The sequence below is a fragment of the Oryzias latipes genome, chromosome 16, assembly GCF_002234675.1.
Source record: "Oryzias latipes chromosome 16, ASM223467v1".
Taxonomy (NCBI): Eukaryota; Metazoa; Chordata; class Actinopteri; order Beloniformes; family Adrianichthyidae; genus Oryzias; species Oryzias latipes.
In genome coordinates, this window is record NC_019874.2 from 19,932,524 (window position 1) to 19,955,822 (window position 23,299).

Consider the following 23,299-nt stretch of genomic DNA (forward strand, 5'->3'; position numbering starts at 1 on the left):
CAGATAACGCAACCTGCCACAGAGCTGCTCACGGCCTGCTCATTCTATCGATCACTTCCTGTGCATCAGCCATACGGTGTGTAAATTTCATCATAACTAGGAGTAAACAGGGGAAAGGAAATTTCATATCCGTATGTCGTCACTGTTTATGTTTTGAAAACGTGCACAGATAGGCATCGGGATGTGAACACAAAAGTTTGGAGACAGAGGTCACTGGAGATGTTGGGAAGTGAAATGTGCTCTGACTGCACATGAAAGGGAAGATGGACCTCGGGCTAATCCAAATGTCATCTTTAGTTTTAGGAATGTACTGCTGCAATGCACAGAACTTCCACCACATTCCACGCTCACATCACCCAAACTAGTCTGGTTTATTGTTTATTTCTTTTCTTTTACTTGAGTTTTCAATCAATTTTACTGTAATGGTTTACGTAAACTGTGAAAAATTTATCTCTCATACATCTTGGACATGCAGTCTTTCAGTATATCTGTAACAAAGAAGGGAAGATATGAAAGTTGTGTTTTTGCATGCATTCTTCCTGACCGACATTATCGTGATCTCTCATGTCTGATGACCATCTTTGGCTTGTGTTTCTGCACAACCATCCACATGCCAAAACCTCTTCAGTTTTATTTTCTTGACCATTGTTTATTGCGGCAGCACACAAAGGCTGTGTTTCTTGTGCAGTCTGAGGACCAACTTCAACACTGGAGATCTGTGACTAAAAGGAAAAAAATGAAAGTTATTCTACTCTCTCTATTCATGCTCCCAATGTTTAGATGCACTTTGACCCACAGTTGTTCTTAATTAGCCCTTAACTCCTCTGTTCGGAGACCTTTAAATGCCTTGCATGTCTTCATATATCAGTGGCATTCTGTGAGTCAAGGACTCGGAAATAAAAGCAGTCCAGTTCTATTTTTGGCACATGGTTTTTTCACATAACAGCACACTCACACCACCTCTTTTTTTTATTTTACGCCTTCTTTTCCCTTCCTTTGCTCCTGATCCTCTTTTGGTTCATCAATCACACTGGATAACTACTGGGCAAATGAATGATGTTGGCTGGCCTCATGAACCGCTTCGGACAACAGATGCCTTTTGCAGCCCACTGGATCCCCAGCAGTGGCAGAAACCAAGCCAGGAATGTAGGGAATTGCTCAATGAGCGATAAGAAGGAAATTCTCTGTCAAAGGCTGGATTAAAAATGTAGAAATAACAAGAGAACGGACAGTCACTCTGGGAAAAAAAGGAATGACGTGAAAGAGTGGGATGGAATGGAACAGGAAGCCTGGACAGACAAAAGGTCTGGGTTTTTACTCTGACACAATAAACAGAATGACATCCATCTGAGAAGGTTGATGATGAGGATAGAGTCACGTCACATGACATGAGTTGGATAGGTTTGGGGTGTTCAGAGAGATGTATTCTTTGTACAGTGTTACACAAAGCAGAAAGTTGAAGAAAATCCTCACTTCTAAAGATGTAAAACAACAGACATGTGCAAACACCAAATGGATAATCTTTGATGTCACCCATAAAAAATGACACAGAAATTGAGTCTGAAGTAGGACAGGGCAATATACCAGTTTTTTCTACCTATCTTCATTATATGCCGTGGTGGTGGCTGTGGTGCAGCGGTGGGGTGATCAACCTCTGCTCAGAGGATTACAGGTTTGTTTCCTGCTTTGCCCGCCCAGGTGCCCAGGTGTCATGGGCAAGACACTGTTATAGATTGGTGCCAGTGTTCAGCAGAGTGTGAATGGGTCTGTGACAGTAAAGTGCCATACAAGTACGTGCCAAAAATGGGCCATTGGGTAGGACAAAGGAAAATAAGAGTTTTGTTTGGTCAATCCTTGGATCTGCCCACTTCTATCCATCTATCTGTTTTCAAAACCAGCTTAATCCCTTTTTGGGGTCATGGGGCTGCTGGAGATCATCCCAGCCACTGATGGTTCACCAGTTCATCACAGGGCCACAATATTACATACATTCTCACATTCACACCTAGAGACAATTTAGATACATCAATGAACCTATAATGCATATTTTTGCGCTGTGGGAGGAAGCCGTAGTGCCTGGAGGAAACGCACCCATAAATACTCAGAGAACATACAAACTCCACACAGAAAGAACCCAGAAAGGAATCAGGATTTTCTCGCTGTGAGGTGAAAGGTCTAACCACTACACCACAGAGCAGCACGATTTTCTCACCTGACAATCAAAGAGGCATTTCCCTCAAGACTACTGATCAAATCTAACACCCCCCCCCCCCCCCCCAACATCCCACACACATGCACACACACACTTCTTAGGAATAAAAAGAATAAAAAAACAGTAAGAAAAAGCAAAAAATGCAAAAAATGTTTTAATTCACCAGTTTTGGGAGTGAAATATGAGTTTTTAACACAGGCCAATGAACAATTGCTTCCTTCTGCCGCCAGCCTCCAGTGGTCTTTGAGGAACAGTAACATTTAGCACATTCAGATTTGTGTCACATTCACTCACAAAAGATGGTCACTTGGTAAAACACAGGAAGGACATGGGATAGGAAGAGGAAACAACATATGTGGTGCATGCTAAAGACCTGAGTTGAAGGACAAAGGTTAGGAAAGGCCTGGTGATTCTTTGGCTTTGACTGACAGCGCCTCTTTATGACTCACTGACTTGGATTTGACTGCTGTCTCCTTGACTCCTCGATCTGTCTGATGTTTAAGCTCACTTCACTCTGATCCAGCTTAGCTTCCTCCTGCCACCTACTAAATCTGATGTTACATCACCGCCTACCAACAAGCGTGTGGTGTTGATTTCCAGGGCATCCAGTTGGTAATTGTTTTGGGTTGCCAAATTGCTACAAGACGAACTGGATTACATGTCAACAGAGTAGCCCACTCCCAGCACACACACGAGCACACACGTGCCCTTTCTGTTTCTCCCAGATTACATCATAGCACAGCCTCCCTCATTTGTGAGCGACCTCATGGTCACAAGGGGGTCGGAGAAAAGTCTGGTGAGTTCGAAAAGAAAAGGGATAATGGGATACATAGAAGAGGGCAGGAGGCATAACACTCCTTCTTGCATATGCTTTTCTATTCATCCCAAACGGAAAGATAAGGTGGTTGATAGTAATCTGGTTTCTGTTTATGCAATCTGGTGTCAGACAGAGAGAGTGTAACCCTGCATGTTTGCTCATTGTATGAATGTGGGGTTCTACACATCTTTTTCTGTATCCAGATCATAAATAATCATCAAATTAGAAGGAAATGAATCCATATAAAACTCCCCAGGATGTCTTATCTTTAGTAACTGTGATTCATTCCTGTAATATTATGACCAGAGTGCTGTAAACTTCTGCCAATTATGAAAACAAAGTTGAGACAGACAAACAGTAACTCCAACTGGACTTCCTCTACCCAAAGTTATTCAATAATAAATCTTTAAAGTGAAAAGGCGTTTGAGCGTTTCAAAAGAATACTTTCTGTGTGGCAATTCAATATGGTTGAGCTCATAATGAAAAGTGCTCATTCAATACAATTCTGTTTCATTTATATGGCCCAATATTACGACACAGTTGTCTCAATGGGCTTCACAATTGTACAAAACATAAAATTTGTTATAAAATACAATAGTCGATTGCTAAACTAAACTAAACAGGTCAAGCTAACCTGGGCATCACTGCCCTTAGACCCTTTTTGTCATTTAGGAAAACCAGAATCCAGGAAAAAAAAGAAGAAACCTCATGGATATCCACATGAAGAAGGATCCTCTCCCAGGACGGACAGGCGATGTACCTGTTCTGTTAATTCACTTTGCTTGCTCAAACTGAACAGAAGAAACACAGGACTAGAAAATGTCCATTAAAAGTGAAGAGTTGTGCCTCTCTCTTGTATATTTTGGTCAAAACCTTGCGTAACCACCCATTGCGGCTCTTTGGCTTTTTGACCCATCTGAAACAGCTGACGCAAGGCACATATGTGGGTATGTGAGCTACAAATTTTGCCCTTGAAAAGCCCAGACAGATGAGAAACTGGTTTTTAATTTGTTTTAATAATTCTTTTTCTTTGTTGCTCTATTAAAGATCTCCCCTGGGAAGTTTGGACGACTGACAGCTGAGGTGGAGCCTGGAGCAGCCAAGCAAGAAGGAAAGTGTTTTTCATGTGTTTATGTGTGTATTTTCCCTGTCTCTCAGGGCCAAGGCTTAGGGGAAAACCTGTGAAACTCTCTTCATATCCTCTAGCTTGCTATACCTTCGAGGTGCAATCCCCCACCATCCTTCAGTACCAATGTGCAGAATCAGTAGAAGGCAGAAACCCAGTGAGTAACCCTGACACTAATATGGAAAAAAGCCTGTTTGGACTGAATATAAGGGCAAATATTATTCTTCCTGAGTGTAACCACGGCAAGCACCTCTGACCTGGCAGTGAAAGTGCTGAAACAAAAAGCCCAAAGACTTTTGCTGCTCCATCAAAGGAGAGCTACATAAAATAAACATGGCCATCAGATTACCACGCTGAACACGGGACCATGCCGGCTGCCCCGCCGCCCAAACCCATAGCTCTATGGGAGTTAAGTGTGGGGTCCGTTCAGTCAACACCATGACGCAAAATGGAACAAGACTCTGACAGAAGCCCGAGGCTGATGGAATAAGGCTCCTGCCCACAGGCCCACAAGCCCCCCAGCCCAGGAGACACATACTGAGCAAGAACAGGAGGCAAAACGAGGGAAGGAAGGAAAAGGTAGATGAAGAAAAGAGGAAAAGACCACCCGTTCCAAATTGGTGTTACTGGACGAGTCACAAATTGCACACTACACATATACATGCACTGCAGAGTCAGACAGGCAGCTGCAGGTCAGGACAGACAGCCGCCAGTGGAGAGATGGCCGGTTGAGGGCAGGGCAGAGTAACACACGGTGGTGGTTGGTGGTGGTGGGGGCAGCAGCCAGCAAGACTGTGAGGCTATGATGGTTGACCTAACTAACAGTGGACAGCCTCAGCTTGAAAGATCTGACTGCACAGGAGTCCTTTTATCAATCCATGTGTGTACCTCATGCAATTGTGTTTAGGTGCACCAACAAGCAAGGAAAAAAGTCTTAGTGTTCACTCATGCCTTTCACATTTGTGTGACGCAGCTATGAGGAAACTAATCTGTCCCTCAAGGAATGCCACAACTTTTCTCTTGTCCTCTTGGTAACCTCTGAGCCTTCCACTTCCATAAGCCTCATCTCCAACCTCAGCTACAGTCTGTCATCTGTCTGGGTCTGACAGATTTCCCTTCCAACACCTCTGACCCTCCTTTCAGTCATCTCAAACCTCACTCAGATTGCTACACCCCCAGTCTGCTTTGTTGCCTGTCTGTGACCCAACAGAGATTTCCCTGCTCTCGTTTCCTCTCTGGCTCTTAACACGAGAGTCAGCACGGAGCTGTGCAAAATGTTCCACCCTCACGTTGTCTCGCACCGACTCCCTGGTGAATGTGTCTCATACAGCCAGGTTCCTAAATGTTTTTAGTCTGGCACCAAAATTGAGAAACCACATTCCACACAGTACTAATTTGGACTGGAAGGGCCCTCTCCTCTGGTTCCATGACAGAACATGTCTCACAAATTTCATCATTGGCCCTTCAGTCATCACATTCTGCCCTTTTTGGCTGGCATATTACTAGAAAAAACCTCTTTATACTTCAGGCATGACACAGGGATCAGGTAAAGTGTTACCAGAAGAGACAGCAAGGCCTTTCCAGGTTATAGCTGTTAGTGATAAGTGTGTTAGAGCCACAGGCTTTTCTCTCTCTTTCTCTTTTTTGTTCCAGAAAATGACTCCTGTGTGCACAACAATGAACAAAATCACCCAGGTCCACTGGGCCTCTCACCAGCAGCATCGCATTACCACACTTGGCTCCCTACTGTTCTTCTTTTCTTTGAATCCTTCCCTCTTTTCTCCTCTGACTCAGCTGTTTTTGTAGGAAACTCCGTCTCTTTGAAGCACGGTAGAATCTTTCATTACTCGACAGCAGAGCAAAAGGAGGAGATGATAGGGAGCAAAGAACTGGTCCATTGTCTTCGCTCCTTCCTTCAAGTCACCAGTGATAATTGTGTCAGGCTAATTACAGAGAGCCGCTGCAGCAGGTGTGGGACTGTGCACCTGGGCAAAAAGTCCTCTGAGTGCATTTATCTGCATGACCACATGGATCTGGGTGAAAGTGTGCATGGCGTGTCATGAGTGACTTAAAAAGAAAAGCTCTGTGTGTCACAAGCTTGTTACTTAATAGCACTCAGACAGTGATCAGCATGCTGCATCATAGACTACTGTAATGTCACACAATCATGGCATGGTATACCAGTCTGAACCCAATCTGTGTTTAATTAGAAGCAACAGACAACATCTGTACAACATTACTGGAAAGCTGAAATTAGCGCACAAACACGGGTCCCACTCTCACTCATCCACCGCACTGAATTTCAAATGAAAGCCATTACAATCCCCTAATTGATACACACAGCCACAGAGGGCCTATTTTTATGATTCATGATCCATAGTCAGTCGTCCTCACTGGCATGTTTTCTTTTTGCATCAGCCCAGTCAAATATTGGAGAGACAGACCAGAGGCGGTGGGAATGATGTAAGCAGGGGTCTCTCACGGGATTTTATTTTGTTTTTGGTGAGCTTTTTACTGTAAAGGAACTCCACTAAGGAGCTGACCAGAAGAAAGGAAACTCGCTGGCCGGGTGCCAAAAGAGGTACACGATAACTCTCTGAGACGTCATTGAGCTCCTTTGTCAAAACAAATAAAGGGATGAATTGTTTTCTAAAGGCATCTGGCCGACTAGACAGTGAAATTGACTGTATATGAGAAAATTATGACCAACAAGAAAAAAGTTATTCATCCAACATGATGACATCACAAGTCTACTCTGTGGTCACGACAACTACATGTTACTTTATGCCACATTAGATGGAGTTTTATAGAGACGGAGGATTGTAACTTGTTTGTCTGTGTCTCTGTAATGGACCCTGGGATTGAATTCATCCTAATGGAAGCCCAAACCAGGTACAGAAAGATGGTTGAATGAAATTAAAAATCTCTATTTACCACTGTGGCACATTATCTGACAGGAGACTAAAACCTATTCTCTCTACAGGTCCAGAGAAAGTGTACCTTGTGTGGTCATCACAGGTTCATTTGTTCTTCTGAGTCACAAACCCACCTAAAATACTCCTGCTAATACAGGAAATGAGTGTGCTTTGCCGTAGATGATAATGCAGTTGTCTCAGTCCAGCATTGTACCTGCAGACTCATCATTTAGGTTAAATGAGGAATGTGTCCTGCAACGCCACCTTGTGGAATGTTTTCTGGTGAGGAAGCCCAGGAGTGTGCCAAACCTCAGGGGCACAGCGCCGGGGAGGGATATTGCCAAAGACCACGCGGAAACTGTTAGCCTAGAAGTCAGCATTTTATCAAAAAGGAGTAGTCTGAAAGCATACATGGAAGCCAAGAAGGCAAAACACTACCTGACCAGACAAACATAGAGTTTTATTATCTGATTTTCAGTAAATCTTTATGAAGATTTGTTAAAGCCAGTACATCTGTATTACTTGAAATTATCTAAACGACTACATAAAATGATATGAAGATGTCATGAAAGACAAAAGTAGGCAGACAAATCAGAAAAGTGTCACATTGTTTTTTTCTTATTTCTAGAGATATGTCTTCTTTTTTTTTCCCTCTCAACTTCTGTTAGACATCCATTGAGAGACAAATATGGGCTTCTTCAAAGCCGAGTCCTCTGATTGGCTGGGAGCTCATCCTGGTCAAGTCCCCACAAGAAGGTACGGAGCCGTGTAACTTCCTTCTGGAGCTCTGGGCTTGGGATTGGCTGGGAGAGGTCAAGACGGGGAGTCTCATTTGGGAGAATGAGAGGTGGGTGATCCAGAAAGCTCTCAAAGATGTCTGATAAGAGGAGATTTGATCAAGAAAAGTTTAATTTAGCATTTGATGCTTGAAACAAAACTCCTATCTGCAGGTGTTTTATTACCTCCACTCAGCTCTGTGCCGGCTGGAGGTGACCAGGATGCAGGGGGGGCTCTAGTCGGTCCCAGCTTGTAACGTGTGAGCAGATGATGGAGCTGGGCAGAACTTAACAAAGCATGGTCCTCCTGTAGACTAGCCCAGGATGACTGGAAAATAAGGAGTTAAAAAAACCCATCTTAACATGTTTATCATGTTCTGTGGAAAGCTTTTTTTTTGGAAAGTTTTTCTTGTATTTTCAGGACATTATAGTAGTTTTTTCTTTTTACTTGGTCATTTCTTAGAGAGGCTGAAAAAGCACATTACTTTTCAATCCTAAAAAGCTTAATGCAAAGCTGGTGCAATAATTACATGTAATTTTATCTTTTTCTTCCATGTGTCTAAACCTACGCAAAACTTTGAGATACAAAAAGTAAAATACATATGATTATCCAGTCATACATTTCACAGAAAGTATTATACAAGTCATATTACGAGTAGATTATTTAAAAATAATAAGACAAATAAAAATGTTGAAAATAAAATAAACAGTTTGTCAAGTTCTCACCTGGATAAGTCGAGTTTTGGGAATACACAAAAAGTTTACTGTGATAGATAATTTCTTCATGAACTCAGAGGCTATGTCTCCTAAACCTGCCCCCTGGAGCCAGTCTAAAACAAGATCCAAGTTGGTTCGGATCTGGACTGCTCTGGACCACGAAAACAGCTCATCTAAAGTGAAGGATTTGGAAGAGAACAAAAATACAACATTTCTTTTTTTTAAAATCAAAAACACTAAACTTGTTATGGTTTTGCACATGAAATTTTGCATCCCCAGCATCATAGCTGATGGTCACATCAGCACACGCTCTCACCTCTCTCCAGTAAAGTGTTAAGCAGGGAGGTGTTGGTGAAGAAGAAGAGGTAGCCAAAGGTTTGAGAAGTTAGTGGTGGAGACAAACAGGCCTCTCGAGACAACATCAGGGAGCAGCGATACACTTCCACCAATCCTGCAACCTTGGGAGGCAAGGTAGACACGTCATCCACTTCTCCATCTCCCACTTTTTTCTCTTCTCCCTCTGCACCTCGGGGTTCCTCCTTTTCTTTCTTTTTCTCTTCACTGGAGAATGGGTTGGTGTCCAGGAGGGCTGGAAGAAGGGAGTAAAGGGTCTTTGTGGACAGAAAAGACAGAAACTTTGGTTAATTTGGTTTTGAAAAGTCTAAAATCAACAATCTGGCAATGATGTATAGAGAACAGGTCATTGAAAAAAGGATAGATGAGCTAAATTAAAAGTATATTCTATGATTAAGCTCTTTAGGTTCACAAGGCAAATGAATCACGGTTTCCCTAAAAATCACTGTCTAATGTAAAATGTGAAAAACTACAATGATAGAAGCTGCTGCCTCAGGTTAAAGAAATTCTATTAAAAACTGATCCATACAATAATAAATGATGTTTGATGTTTCTTTTATTTGAAGTCGGATTTGATTATATGTACAGGTAAATACAAAATAAATTGTGCTTGTATTTAGATGGATTCTGGACATTTGAGTCCAAATAATTTACACTTTGATCAAAACTTATCAATGTTTTTAAATACACAAATTCAGAGGAAACGGAGATGAGATATTCCTGCTGACATTGATGTAGGTGATGAATGGGCGTGCCAAATCTTGATTTTCTCCAAAGGATGGAGGAGTGAAGAAATCCGTGAGCTGCAATGTGAAGTATGAATCACGCAGCCTTTTATCTGAGGCTGAAATACGACTTCAAAAGTCACTCCCCAACCTGCTACCACATACATTTCCATGCTTTGATACAAGAGGTCCATTGTGATTAAAAAGGTCGTATTCTTTCCAGGACAGTGATACATCCCCATACTTTCCACTCACAAGGCCTCAAAGAAGACTAAATATTGACCTGCCCTCTTGAGTCCTGGGAAAACTGTGTGTGACCTTCTGAAACATGACATTTATAGAGAAGAGGATATGTGGGTGCCTTTGAAAATAATGACTATGATCGGGATAGGAATCTCTGTTGGTTCTGACCTCTAAAATCCTAAAAAAAACACCATGGCATTTGTCATTTTGCTTTTTATTTATTTAATGAATTGCATGCATGAGCTGGGAATTGTCTATTTGATTGATTGGTTTTCTGGTAATTCGGCATGAAAAACTGCTGCTCGTCAAGCTGTGTGTTTTACCTTGGTAAGGTGATAGACACACTGCTGGAAGGTGTGCATGATCACGTCATCCAGCTGTGCCAGGGCTTCTGAACAGGTGTCCATATCAGCCGTCAGAACCGGATCTCCAGGGGCTTCCGAAACACAATCAGCACCATCAAAGACCGCGTAGCTGTTTTCAAAGTCAAACTAAGCTATCCGAGTCGTAAATGCTCATCTTTTTCTGATCCCCCTCACCTTCAAATTCCCACTCCTTCTCCATAACTTCAACTTTGACCTGAAAGAAGTTAAGGAGCTCCGTGGCATTTGACATCCAGAACATGAGGGGTCGCAGGTCAGACGACAGTTTTTGAACGTTCGGTGTGCTTATCTCTCCTTCTTGTTCCGTCGAGCTGCGCAGGAACATTAGGTAATTGTTATTGTGAACATTCTCCTGTCTGTAATCAGCTTGCAATTTAAGGAAAAAGCTTAGTAAAAATAGACAGAGTTAATATTACTCAGCTAAAGGCATGCCATTCTTAAACATCACTGTGTTAAAAAATGCTTTCATCATATCACAAAAAATTTCCCCAGGTCACAACATGAAAAGTATAAAATATGCAATGAATCACTCAAGGGGAGCTCTCTAAACAGAGGAAGCATTACACTGCCAAAAAATGTTCTTACTTCTGCGTGGGATGCTTATCCCCGAATTCCTTTATGTTATCCTGGAAGAGAAAGTTGGGGAGAAAGGAGAGGCATCTTAGCGGTGGGGGGTGGCATGGAGATGTTAGGGGTGGGGGGGTTGAGTCTGGCCCTGCAGCCAGAACAATTAACGCACATTTTCCAGCAGGAGGGAAGTGACATCAGCTCATCTTCGCTCCTGTTCACAGCGAAGAGCACACGCCCGCCTGCTGGTTTTTCTGTCTGACTGTGTGTGGTAATGTCTCTGGGCCAATCTGATCCTGGTCAGGCCTGGCTATTATGAAGTATTATCCTAACAATGTTCATTTGCTTCATAGGAAAGTTATTCTTAGAGAACTGAGATGTTTGGCTGTTGTTTTCTTTTTTTTTTTTCAACGGCAAAAGCAGCAGCTCCAAATCAGACGAAAGGTCATGACACTCAGAGGATTCTTCCAGTGGAATTTCGTGGTCCTCTAAAGTTTCGGGCAGCTGTCTTTACATTGAGTAAACACCATTTTTAAACAGCCACAGTTGATGGTTAAGGCAGAAACCATTAACTAATGTTCTTTATGTTTACTTACCCAGACAATTTCTTTAATTAGATTTGCTGACTTCAGTAAGATCTGTGGTGTAAGAGCAGGGTCCAGGTGTTTGGAGGCGTGATCTATCATGATCGACAGGAGATAAGCAGGAGCTAAGGGCCCCCCACCAGAGTCTGGGGAGGAATTTTTTGAAATGATCTCCTAAAAAAAAAAAACAAATAAACAAACCACAGCATCAACAACCATTTTAAGGTCAGATAACCAGATTCAAAGTTTGTTTGATAAACTCACCTGTAACAAGCTGTCTGCATGACGAGGGTGGAACTTCAAAGCCGCCTCTGTGGAGCCAAGGTACTGCCTCAGTGCCTCCTGTCTGTCCACCAGCCCCGAAGGGCAACAGGTGGCGGAGGCATCGGCCTGCCATGGCAGCGTCAGAGCGAGCGGTGGCGCTGGAGTGACGCGTGGGTCACGATACAGGAAAAGAAAGTGGTCCCCCAGACCAATCACATCCCCGGGCTTTAAGACTGTCTCCCTGTACAGAGCTGCTCCGTTGTGAGTGACTGCACCTCCTCTAAAGGGCCGCATCAGAGCTGGGATCCATAAAGCAGAAATGTCAGTAACTAACACGAGTTATTCGGTGTGATTTAATTTAGCATCTTTGGTACCTTGTCCAGTAGGGGTCTCTGGTACTGCAGAGTCTCTCCTAACCAGCAGGTGCCTGACCAAAATGTCTGGAGCAGACAGGAATGTGTCCACCTTCAAAGGCTTCTTACCCTTCCTCTCTCTTTCCCTGTCCTTCTCTCTTTCTCTCATTGTTGGCTTTCTCCCAAACACATGCGTATGTCCCGCCATGATGTACAAAACAAAATCCTACACAAAACACACAGTGTAAAAAAAAAAGGTCAGATATCTCCCAAGATCCACCGTTTATATCAGTCTGTCATCAGATGCTGTTAAACAGACGGAGGTTGATGAGAAGTGAAGTGTGTCACAGTTTGCTACAATGGAGACCTGTGTGAGGTCATTGTGTGATGGAGTGATGTGCACAGAGGGGCTTTGAACATCGGACGGATAAGTTCTTGAGCGATTGTGTTGCTCTAAAGGTGTTTTGTGCTGCATGGTGAATGGGAGACGCTTGTGTCGGGATGGAAATCCTGATGGAATGTGGAGATTACAGACATGCAGGTATGATGTCAGAAGCAGACCTTGGGTTTGCACAGGTCAACCTCTTTTACACATGTGTACATTAGAGTTGCTCAATGTGGATACATTTTGGTGCATGTTAAACGTCCTTACATCCTGAAGGCGCAGAAGGAGCCAAACCAAGGTGTGGTTCTGCGTTCGACAGCAGAAAACACTTGGAGATGCAGCCAAAATGCTGCAATCTAACGGGTTTGTTGGAGAGTTTATTGTTAGTATGTATGCGTGTGATATCATCTTTCAGCATGTCTTGCCTTGCTCTGATCATAACCTTGCAGCAACAGGAAGTAGGGCCGGTCTGTGGGTGGAAGAATTAGGCTTTGTGACATCACTTCCAGGTCGCAGTTGGAGTAATCCTTCTCGTCGTCTGCAGGTTGATTCGTCCATCCAACTTTGGCTTCTGCTCTTGATGCTCTCACCTGGTGAAAGAAAAAGACAAGATACTTGCATTCAATGGTTCTGAGGGGAAAAAAATGACAATTTGAAAAGAGCTTTCTTGGAATGTCCCATATGAAAAGTTTAAAAATAAATATATTTTTTGATGCAGAGAAACATTTTTTTGTTTCATTTATTTGTATGTTTTTGGGTTTTATGTAGTTTTTTTTTTAATTGTTCAAATTTTGCAAGTTTTGTTGATTTTCCCCCTGTTGCTGTTATCTGGGACATAGGATTTATTTCTGAGTAACTGCAGTGTTTTGGGAAATGTTTTTTTTAGATAGGCTTCCTGTTTTTTTTGTGTGCTTCCTGAAAAAACTGTGTTTTCTGTTGTGTAGCTGCATTATGTGAGGGCTATCTTGTTTTTGAAATCACTGTCATGGTTTTCTTGTTGGTTGCTCTTGTTATGTTTTGATTGTTTATTTTTTTTGCATCCTGAAGGATACATTTGCGTGTCTTCACCTCTCCTGGCTGTGGGTTGATCATGCTCACTATGTTCTTCCTGTCCTGTGCCGTTCCGCTGTTGTTAGGGCAGTTGCTTGAGCCTCGGGGATCGTTGCTGACATGGTTTTGCTGGCGGCGACGCAGACTCAGGTTCATGTCACTGATGCTCCTCCGAAGCTCTGTGTTTCTTCCACGGTGTCCACGCTCGCACTCCTCTGGCCCACCACCAGATGACATCCTGGAGCGCCTCCAGCGCACGCCTGTTACCCAGACATGCTCAGCATACATCAGTTTTACCATGAGTCATGCATAAAGAGACAGAACACCCTTGCATGCCATCAGACATATCTGAGAAAGCTCACACATACCTTGGTGGCTCTCCCCATCCCTCTCACGCTCCTGCTCTCTTTCCCTTTCCTCCCTCTCATAGTCCTCTTTCCTGTGGATTTCAAAGCGCCGCTCAAATCCATCCTTAGGTCGCCACATGTCCACTAACAACAAAGGGCATTCCCATGGGGCAACACTTCTCCGGCACTCTGTCTCCCACTTGAAAGCTCCATCTGGTTGTTGGACGGGCTTACCAATGACATCACACAACAAAAAGTCTTCAGGGCTGTACTTTTGGAGAACTATAAGGTAATGAAGGAAGTATAGAGAAGGACAAGAAGAGGGAGGGTGGTTATTTTTCTAAACTCTGCTGTTTATCTTTTTGTATTAAGTCATTCCCAACTGGTTCATTTTTTTCAAAAGCAGTAATGGATTGCAGCAGAGGTCACCGTGAAGAAAGAAAGAAAGTCCCCCTCTGTCATACCTGCGTCATCGTTCTCATCCCTCTCTCTTTCAGTGTAGCGAGTGATGACCTGGGAGATGAGCTGCCTGGCTGTGGAGTGACTGTTAGCCAGCAGGGAGCGATAGTTGGCTCCACTGGAGAGAGCATCACCATAGATCTTTATCAGGCCCGGGGCAGAGGAAGAGGCTGGGGGCAAGTAGTGATGGGAGGAGGGGGTGGCAGAAGAAGCCCAAAGCTCTCTCTCCCTCTCTCCCACTGCTCGGTCCCGATCACTGTTGGAGCGCCCCCGCAGGAAGAGCTGAGAAATACGCTTTGTGCGAGACTGGGGAGCTGCAGGCTTTGGCCTGAGGAAGGCCGGTGATGGAGATGGGGAAGGGGAAGGGGAAGCCAGTGAGGGAGTGGAGTTAGACAGGGATGAGGAAGGAGCAGAGGGGGCCTCGTGGAGTGAGGCTGCGTCCGAACTGGTAGTTGACCTGAGAATGGTGGCGGGGGGTTGGGGCAGATGGACGCGAGAGGAAAGGAAGAGGAAGAAACAAGCCAGCTGTAAATTATGACTGACCAGAACAACCACAATAAAACATACAGATGACAGTGAAACTAAGATAAGACAGCATCAGTTCAATTTTCACTTAAGCGGGCAATGAGACCACAGATAAATATTCATCATGACAGTGAAGCTGAATATAGCATTAAAGGAAATGAGAACAGACTGACTTGACAGAGATAGCACTGGGCCAGCGACCTCCGAGCTTGGCAAAGTGTTTCCTTGGGGAGTTAATCCACAAACCCACAGGGAAATTAAGCTTTCCAAATCGAGGACTCCCAGACCCCTCCATCTAACAGAAAAAAAAAGAATTTTTGTTTTAAATAACACACGATTTCTTTAAAAGTTCATCAAACTATGACAAAATGCGCACATGTCAGGTCTGTCATCAGCTTTGTGTCATCAGTGCCAGCAGAGAAACAATAAAACAATGGGATGATGTCACTATCAAAAGAGTATAAACAGGATACCTACAGCAGGTTGTCAAGATTGTAAACACATGTACACACGTTTACAAAAAAGGCCTTGAAATAATTCTGAAACAGGAAGCGTGTTTCCAAGGGCTCAGGCCCAGCTGTTGGAGTGACAGGGAAAATCCCATTCCAGAGCTCTTTCACATCTCATTCTCCCACTCATACATTTGTATAAATCGTGATTTCAGATTTGAGAGCAATCGCTGCACCTTTGTGCAAAACCACCACCTCTTTAAAGGTTTAGACAGGTCTCAGCTTGAGAAATGTCCACACCTAAGATCTATTCTTTTCCTACCAAGCAGAAGTGATAGCGTTCTTTGAAGAGCCTCCTGCACTTTGAGAACAAACAAACACGGTAACTTCAAATGAAACCAACTCACCCACTGTTGCTTGTGGCCTCTGTTAAAGTTCGCTGTGAGGATCCTTTCACCAGCCTAAAGAGTATTTGCTGTTCAAAGCGATGTGGTAAGCGTTGCCTTTTCTTCACAAGAACGATCCATTTTTGAAAAGCCCTAAATGTTAAACATGGACACCCCTACTTGCAAGTATCCATCAGTTGTTGTCTCTACTAGAACCAAAACACGTTTCTTAGATTTTTCTGTGGAAAAGTGGAAAAGACGTGGTGCCTCTTTCTGTCTGGCTCACAGCTGCTCTGGGTCTATAGATAGAGTAACGGGCCTATTGTTCCAAGTGACAGAATTTCCTTCCTTTGCTTTGGACAACACCTATATCCTGACTGGGAGAAGGAGAGGGAGAGATTGGTAGAAAGTGAGGGAAGGGTACATTTATACTCATATAGGATTTCGACACCTTTTTAGGAATAATGTGAGCATCACACACAGATCCAAATAAATATTCTGTTTTTCTTGTGAAAATTAAAAAAAAAGGTAATTTCTCCTGTGACCGATGTGCTTTTACAGGAACTACTAAAAAAAGCCGGGAAATACTCTCAAGATTGTTGCTATCAAGTCTGGCATTGTTGTGCGAGTTAACCAGACAGGCACACACTAACAAACAAAACTCTCTAAAAAAGGAATTATGTGGACTGTTGCTGAAAAGAGGATGAAGGAAATAGACAGACAGGAAGCTCAGTGTAGACACCTGTGACCTTTGACTTGCTCTTCAACAGAAGGATGCTGACGCATTAAGAAAGGACACTGTCTCGTGTCCCAATTCAATGACTTTTGTACCATCTGAATGGTTGCTTTCAACTTCCTGTAATGACAGAACAGACACGCTTGTTTAAAGTCATCCAAACTGTACACTTTTTTAACACAAGCCCAATGTACGTTATTAGAATCAAGATTTTCATGACTGTTACAACTCGTCAATGGCTTGGGGCACTTTTAAATGTGAAAAATTATAACACAGTTTTGGGGACACAAACTGTTTTATTTTATTTTATAGGTTGGTCATGGTGACATAACCGATTACAGTAGACTGGCTGTCTTAAGTGTTAAAATATTGTGAAAACTTCTCAACCATTATGTTTAACAGACCAGCACGATCAGGCTGAATAACATCGGGGTAGTGTAAAAGATGAAAAAGGAAGTCTGAAGTTTTATTTTGAAAAAAAGAAATGAAAAAATAAAGCTCAATTCAATAACCACAAAAGAACCAAAAGTGACAACAGTGTATGACGCAGTAGGCAGAAATTAAACCTACTTACATTTTTTTCTCTAATCCTCATCTACATTCTTCAGCCTAAAATGTTTATTTATTTATCAATTTATTCACGTTTGAAAAAGATTCTGGAGTCTCCAGTGTTTAAAACAAAAAAACTTGTAGGTCCTAAATAGCTTATTTCCCAGAATGAAATGAGGCAAATTTTAGTGATGCTTCAGAAGCAGAGCTAGAACATCATACGTACAAAGGGGGATGAGAGAGGGGCAGAATACTTTTGAAGGGTGGCAAATTCAATTCAATTTTATTCAATTTTATTTGTATTGCCCAAATTCACAACAACAGTTGTCTCGATGGGGTTCGTATCGGTACTATTGAAGAAGTAAAACATAAAATCAAAAGGATCATGAATACATAGAATTCAATAAGAAAATACTAAATTTAACAAACAAACGGACTAAACTAAACTGGCATCCCTGCCCGTAGACCCTCCTTCGCGGTGAGGAAAAACTCCTGAAAAAAACGGATTCCGGAAAAAACTAAGAAACCTCAGGGGTGTCCACATGAAGGAGGGATCCTCCCTCAGGACGGACAGAACTCATAGAGAAGAAATAACTTATCTAACTCTACAACTACATATTTAAAGTCCTGCAGACGAGCTTCATCCAGACGGAGTTTGGGGGACAGTCGGGGGCGAGTCGAGCCGGAGACAGGATCCACAACCAGGTGTAGGAGCAGTAGTAAAGGCGAGCTAGAAATGAGGTACACGGTCAGGTACAGGAGCACGGATGAGCCAACTGGAATCTGGAAGCACTCCCACTCCCCAGGAGGGGAGAGGGAAAGAGGGACAGTACATGAATCGCACTACACCACACAGAGGCATGGAGAACTAAATGATAAATAATGATCAAGAATAAAGGACAGACGGAGGGTAGAAGTAGATGAGAAAAGAGGACACAACCCCAGGTAGTCCATAGCTACCTCAGCTTCAAAATTACTAGCAGCCTACTAACAAATGATTGTTATTAAGTTTAATTTAAACACATTAAAATTAAGTTAAATAATATCTGAATACTAGCTAGTCTGACAATAAGCCTGTCCAAAGAGGAATGTTTTGAGCCTAACTTTGAATGTAGAAACTGTGTCGGCCTGTCTTACATGAGCTGGGAGTTTATTACATAAAACAGGGGCTTGGTGGCTAAACGCTCTACCTCCAACTGTGCTTTTTAAAAATTCCAGGAACCAGATGCAGTCCTGCATTTTGGAAGCGAAGTGTTCTATTTGGATGGTAAAGCACTAGGAGGTATTTGATATAGAATGGGGCCATACCATGTAAGGCCTTATAGGTTATAACTTGATTCTAGAATCAACTGTGAGCCAGTGAAGTGAAACTAACACAGGAGTGATATGATCTCTTCTGTTAGTTCCTGCTAACAATCTAGCTGCTGCGTTCTGAACAAGCTGGAGACTTCATAAGGAACTTTTAGGACACGCTGCCAACAGAGTTACAGTAATCCAGTCTAGACATGGCCAATGCATGGATGCGTTTTTCAGCATCACTCTTAGAAAGAATATTTCTGATCTTAGCTATATTGCGCAGGTGAAAAAAGGCAGTTCTACACGCCTGAGATATGTGAGCCTTAAATGATAAATCCTGGTCAAATAAAACCCCAAGGTTTCTGACTGTGGAATTGGGGGGCTATACTAATTTACCCCGTCCAGGGAGACTATCTGATCAGACAGTGCATCTCTGAGGTTTTTGGGACCGAGTATGATGACCTCAGTTTTTTCTGGCTTCAGGAGGAGGTAATTAATAGTCATCCAGGTCTTGATGTCTCTGATGCATGCATTGCAGGCATTCAGCTTCTCTATAGTCATTCTGGTCAGGTTTGATGGATAAAAACAAGTGCGTTTGGTCAGCAACAGCAACAAGAACAACAGAGTGGAACGCCTGTACATTTACATTAGGGCAGACGCCTCATGCCTTATCCAGGCAGCTAACAAATGTTAAATAAAAACAAGAAAAATCCGAATCGGAGTAATATAATTTTAACAAAAGCTGTGCGAGAAAAAAAAGAATGCTGAATATATTACATTTATTTTTTTTATAATATTTACGCTCAATGATTTACTATATTTTACAAGTAAACCTTTCTAAATATTGATAAATAGAACCAACAAATAATATTTTCAAACAAAACTGTTTAACTTTATTAACAAGAACAGGAAGTGCATTGTGGGTAAGGGTCGCATCCCAGCGTCCTTTGCGTTGCTCAGAAAGAGGTCATTTTTTCTCGGAGAGGACGCAAAAAGATTTGCCAAGGTTAGCATACTTAACTTTGATGTTTAAGGTTATCCGTTACAATATTATGATTCTTTATTTCTCAATGTAACCTCAGAGGGTTTTGGATTTTGACGGTTTGTTTTTTAAACCAATACATTTCAAACCGATTTTGCTCGCTCTTATTAGCTTCGAGCTAGCTGCTAAGGTATGACTTTTTAAAGCGATGCTAACTGATCTAAAGTCGTGTTTTACAGTTTAGATAGTGATTTTGCTTCTAACTGGAGACTTTACATTCAACTTAAGAATAGTGGGGTTTTTTCACCTTTAATTTAAACTTAATGTGTTATTATCTACCTTAAAGCACACTAAATTGTTTTTGTTTTAAAATCTAGCACTCGGAGTAGCAAACATGTCTGAAACCATAGAGGAAAAGATAAAAACCTACAGGACGGCTCCTTTCGATGCCCGCTTCCCCAACACTAACCAGACCCGCAACTGTTACCAGAACTACCTGGGTAAGAAGTGTATTAAATTATCTATGCCGTGTCATCTTCTGTGTAAATATTGCTTTCATTCAAATACAAATTCAAATGTATTTTTCGTTTGTATGTGAAGAGCCAAAATAAAATGCTTTTCCAATACATATGAATGTATCTGAAAGGCCCATTATTAAATTTCCATCTTAACCCACTTGTAGAATTTGTGACAAGGCTGGGAAATAGCTGTTTACTGACACTCTCCCCGTTAATTTGCCTGAATTTTAGTTATTTAGAAGATTGTATAAAGCTGGTACAGTCATATCATTGGGGTTGGTTTACACTTTATTTTTACACTCTTAACACTGTTGACATTAATACACGTATTAGGGATAAAAAAAAACTCCTTTTATAGACGTTTAATGCATTTTCCAAAAGCACGAATAATATTTAAAATGTTCTTGTATCCTTAGTTTTTGTATCAAATTAATATGCAGTTTACCAGAACTGTTAAAAAAAGTTAGAAAATAATTAAAAGTGGACATAGTGGGATATGAAGACTAAATATTCTATTTTCCTCTCTATTAATATAAAAAATCTAATTAACCAAAAACTAAAATCATTTGTTATAAATGTAGTTAAATAGAATAGCCTGTTTACTTCACACTGGATTAAACAATCTTATCATTTTGGATGTTAACCTGTGCACAAAACCCGCTAACCTCCATCTATTTTTGTCACGGTGAACTGCAGACTTCCACAGGTGCAACAAGGCCTTGTCATCCAAAGGCCAGGATGTGGCTCCATGCCAGTGGTACCAGAGGGTTTACAAGAGCCTCTGCCCCATGGGCTGGGTAAGTTGTTGCTATGTGATATCACTATTATTTGAATAGTCAAACCTGGCAAAAAGTTACACAGAACTTGAAAAAAAAATATAGGCTGGATAATTTTTAGAGAAGAGTTGAATTCTCTGACAGGATTGCATGGGTGCAAACATTTTTTGGCCAGGACTGTATCTGCCCATATTTGTGTTGATCTAAGCTTCTCTTGCATGTCTCTTACAGGTCTCAAAATGGGATGAACAAATTGAAAACGGAAATTTCCCTGGAAAGATCTGAAATCACTTTTCGTCACCAGTGAGGGTGTTGGGGTGACCTCTCCAGAACAACACAAATAATAACATACATTCTTACTTAAAGCTCAAAGCACACGCAAATTGAAATAGTGAAGTTATAAATCTTTTTTTTCTTTCTCCAAATCTTTGGCATAGTTTAATATGCGTTGATGACGTTTAAATACCTTTTAAACGGGTATAAACTCATGAGCCTGTCATTTTGTCATTTCAGTACACAACTGACCTCAGCTGGTATTACCCGAGCAAAAGTAAATATCTTTTCTTTAAATGTTACATTGTTTGCATTTTTTTTTCTCCCCATTCTGTGAACAAATGTATTTAAACATACATAGATGAAGATATTATGCTCAGAATCCAATGTTCTAAGACTAAAGTTTGAGCGTTCTTATAGTTGTGATTCTTCAAAGTTGGACTTACCGTTTGCCAACCTTTCAAGCATGACACCCTTACTTTTATTGTGAAGTGGACATGTTTAATAAAGTTTCAAAAAATCTGTAAAACTGTGGTGTGTTTCTATGACTGATACTAGCTTTCAGTAGTTCCAAACATTACTGTAAATAAAACAGGGGGGGGGGGGGCATGAAAAAAGCTGTGTAACATCCTTTATTGCCAAAAACTGTAGATCATAAGATTACAAAATGAGTATGGTATTGCTGGGTTTGCTTTTAAGTGGTTTGCCTCCTACTTGACTGACATAACATTCCCTGTTTATAGTAATGGTATTCTTTCTGATACCTCTTCACTCCTGCATTGTGTGCTGCAGGGATCTGTTTTAGGTCCACTGTTGTCTGCCCACTTGGAAAGGTTTTGGATAACTTCAAAAACGTCTCATGCTATTTCTATGCCGATGATATTCAGCTATACTGCTCCTTCAATGACTTTGAACTCCATAAACTTATAAGACTGCCTTACCTGTGTTAAATCATGGCTCACAAGTAACAGTCTTCAGCTAAACTCAGAAAAGACTGAAACACTAATAGTTACTCCAGAAAACCCAATCCCAATAATTTCTCAGCACTTCGGGACTTTGAGCTCCTCTGTCCAGCCCTGAATCAGAAATCTTGGTGTCTGGTTTGACTGATCAATGTCTTTGGACATTTAAATTAGAAATTGTTATTACCATTTACGTAACAGCTAAATTGCCTTTTTATCTAACTCAGTCTTAGAGATAGTTATCTATGCTTTTATTTCTTCTCGTTTAGATTATTGTAATTCTCTTTTATTTGTTTTAATAAATCTCTTCTGAACTGTCTTCAGTTAGTCCAAAAAACTGATGCTAGGCTTTTAACATGATCTGACAAAAGGGCACACATCACCCCCATTTTATCCTCCTTGCACTTGCTCCCGATCAAGTGACGTATTGATTTTAAAATATTACTTTTAACATATAGAGCTTTAAATGGACAGACCCCACAAAACTTCTCAGACTTGCTCCATCCCTATGCTTCTTGCTGTGCCCTCCAATCCTCGAAACAAAAGAATTTAGAAAAAAAATTTAAAGCCAAATATAAAACCAGAGGTGACCAGTCGCTCTGTTAGAGCTGCTACTGGGTGGAACTTCACCCTAATAACTATTAGAAATCAAAACTCATATAATTAATTTAAGATGCAGTTAAAGAAATGGATCATTGACAATCAGAGCTGTCAGCACTGAGTAAACCTCCACTCACCGATCCCCGTTACCATCTTGTCTTGTATTTGTGTATATGTTCATTCTTTTGTCAGATTTTGGATTGTTTTAGCACTAATTTACTTCTAGGTTAACTGCTAATTTTACTGAATGTACGGTTTAATATATGTACGTAATGTTATGCAAATATAGGATTTTTTTTTTGTATCTTTTAGGGTGATTTTAACATCTACCTATGGCCTGCAGAGGAAACTTAGCCCTTTGGCTAACTGGCATATTGACAGGAATGTTTATTAATATGCACTGTCCATGTATTGGGGAAAAAAAATCCAGACAATGGTCCCCAGACTCTGGAATGCCCTCCCTCTGTCCCTTCGTGCAGCTGACTCTGTCGATTCTTTTAAAGGTCAACTGATGACACTTTTATTCAAAAATGCTTTTAACAGACTGGTTTCATCATTATTTCTATTCTACATTTATTTTCTTGTATTTTGTTTGGTTTTACATCATATTTAATTGATTGTTTCTGTGTTTTTATTGTACTGTATTGCGTTGTCTTTTATTGTTCAGGGCTTTGTGATTTTATCTGGGAAAGGCGCTATATAAATAAAACTAACTTACCAACTTACTTACTTACAAAAAATGGGATATATCTGTGTTTGATAGTAATGTGACCGCTTGATTATATTGTGCAATTCCTTCTTTTGGCCACACTGGGACAGCATTACTTTGCCTGATACAGGCTAAAAGGAGTTTGGAAAAAAATATTTTAAGGGCAATTTTTTTCTTTTGTATGCAATCAGACTCAATTATCCTACAAAATATATTTTCTTTTATTCTTTCCCTGTTAAACTAAATATGCTATAGACGTGC

General features: G+C 41.4%; 2 protein-coding genes across 3 annotated transcripts; one reads left to right on the forward strand and one right to left on the reverse strand.

Annotated features, from left to right (window-relative positions):
- Window positions 1-7,429: 7,429 nt before the first annotated feature.
- LOC101168734 (ras-interacting protein 1) lies at window positions 7,430-15,956 on the reverse strand. 2 transcript variants are annotated; one of them, XM_011485412.3, is made up of 16 exons: window positions 15,659-15,956; window positions 14,976-15,097; window positions 14,283-14,734; window positions 13,840-14,100; window positions 13,520-13,731; window positions 12,847-13,011; window positions 12,058-12,262; window positions 11,684-11,982; window positions 11,432-11,593; window positions 10,854-10,894; window positions 10,425-10,579; window positions 10,209-10,321; window positions 8,880-9,174; window positions 8,573-8,736; window positions 8,033-8,174; window positions 7,430-7,947 (listed from the first exon to the last, which is right to left on the reverse strand). In XM_011485412.3, the coding sequence occupies exons 2-16, from the start codon at window positions 15,095-15,097 to the stop codon at window positions 7,769-7,771; spliced, it is 2,967 nt and encodes a 988-aa protein (XP_011483714.1). In that variant the 5' UTR covers window positions 15,659-15,956; the 3' UTR covers window positions 7,430-7,768. The 2 variants fall into 2 exon arrangements, with proteins under 2 accessions (XP_011483714.1, XP_004078003.1); XM_004077955.4 differs by having other exon boundaries at window positions 13,490-13,731.
- Window positions 15,957-19,111: 3,155 nt separating this feature from the next.
- LOC101168982 (cytochrome c oxidase subunit 6B1) lies at window positions 19,112-21,296 on the forward strand. Its single transcript, XM_004077956.4, has 4 exons — window positions 19,112-19,224; window positions 19,578-19,700; window positions 20,415-20,515; window positions 20,726-21,296. Exons 2-4 carry the CDS (start codon window positions 19,595-19,597, stop codon window positions 20,777-20,779), a joined length of 261 nt encoding a protein of 86 aa, XP_004078004.1. The 5' UTR covers window positions 19,112-19,224; window positions 19,578-19,594; the 3' UTR covers window positions 20,780-21,296.
- Window positions 21,297-23,299: the final 2,003 nt, after the last annotated feature.

What these genes read in the sequence shown, in the direction of transcription:
- LOC101168982 (XM_004077956.4), top strand. Translation starts at nt 19,595, where the DNA reads ATGTCTGAAACCATAGAGGAAAAGATAAAAACCTACAGGACGGCTCCT. An exon ending in CTGTTACCAGAACTACCTGG is followed by an intron (nt 19,701 to 20,414) that starts GTAAGAAGTGTA and finishes GGTGAACTGCAG; the next exon opens with ACTTCCACAGGTGCAACAAG. An exon ending in GCCTCTGCCCCATGGGCTGG is followed by an intron (nt 20,516 to 20,725) that starts GTAAGTTGTTGC and finishes TGTCTCTTACAG; the next exon opens with GTCTCAAAATGGGATGAACA.
- LOC101168734 (XM_004077955.4), bottom strand. Translation starts at nt 15,097, where the DNA reads ATGGAGGGGTCTGGGAGTCCTCGATTTGGAAAGCTTAATTTCCCTGTG. An exon ending in GGATGGGGAGAGCCACCAAG is followed by an intron (nt 13,732 to 13,839) that starts GTATGTGTGAGC and finishes TCTGGGTAACAG; the next exon opens with GCGTGCGCTGGAGGCGCTCC. An exon ending in CCAAAACTCGACTTATCCAG is followed by an intron (nt 8,175 to 8,572) that starts GTGAGAACTTGA and finishes CTTATTTTCCAG; the next exon opens with TCATCCTGGGCTAGTCTACA.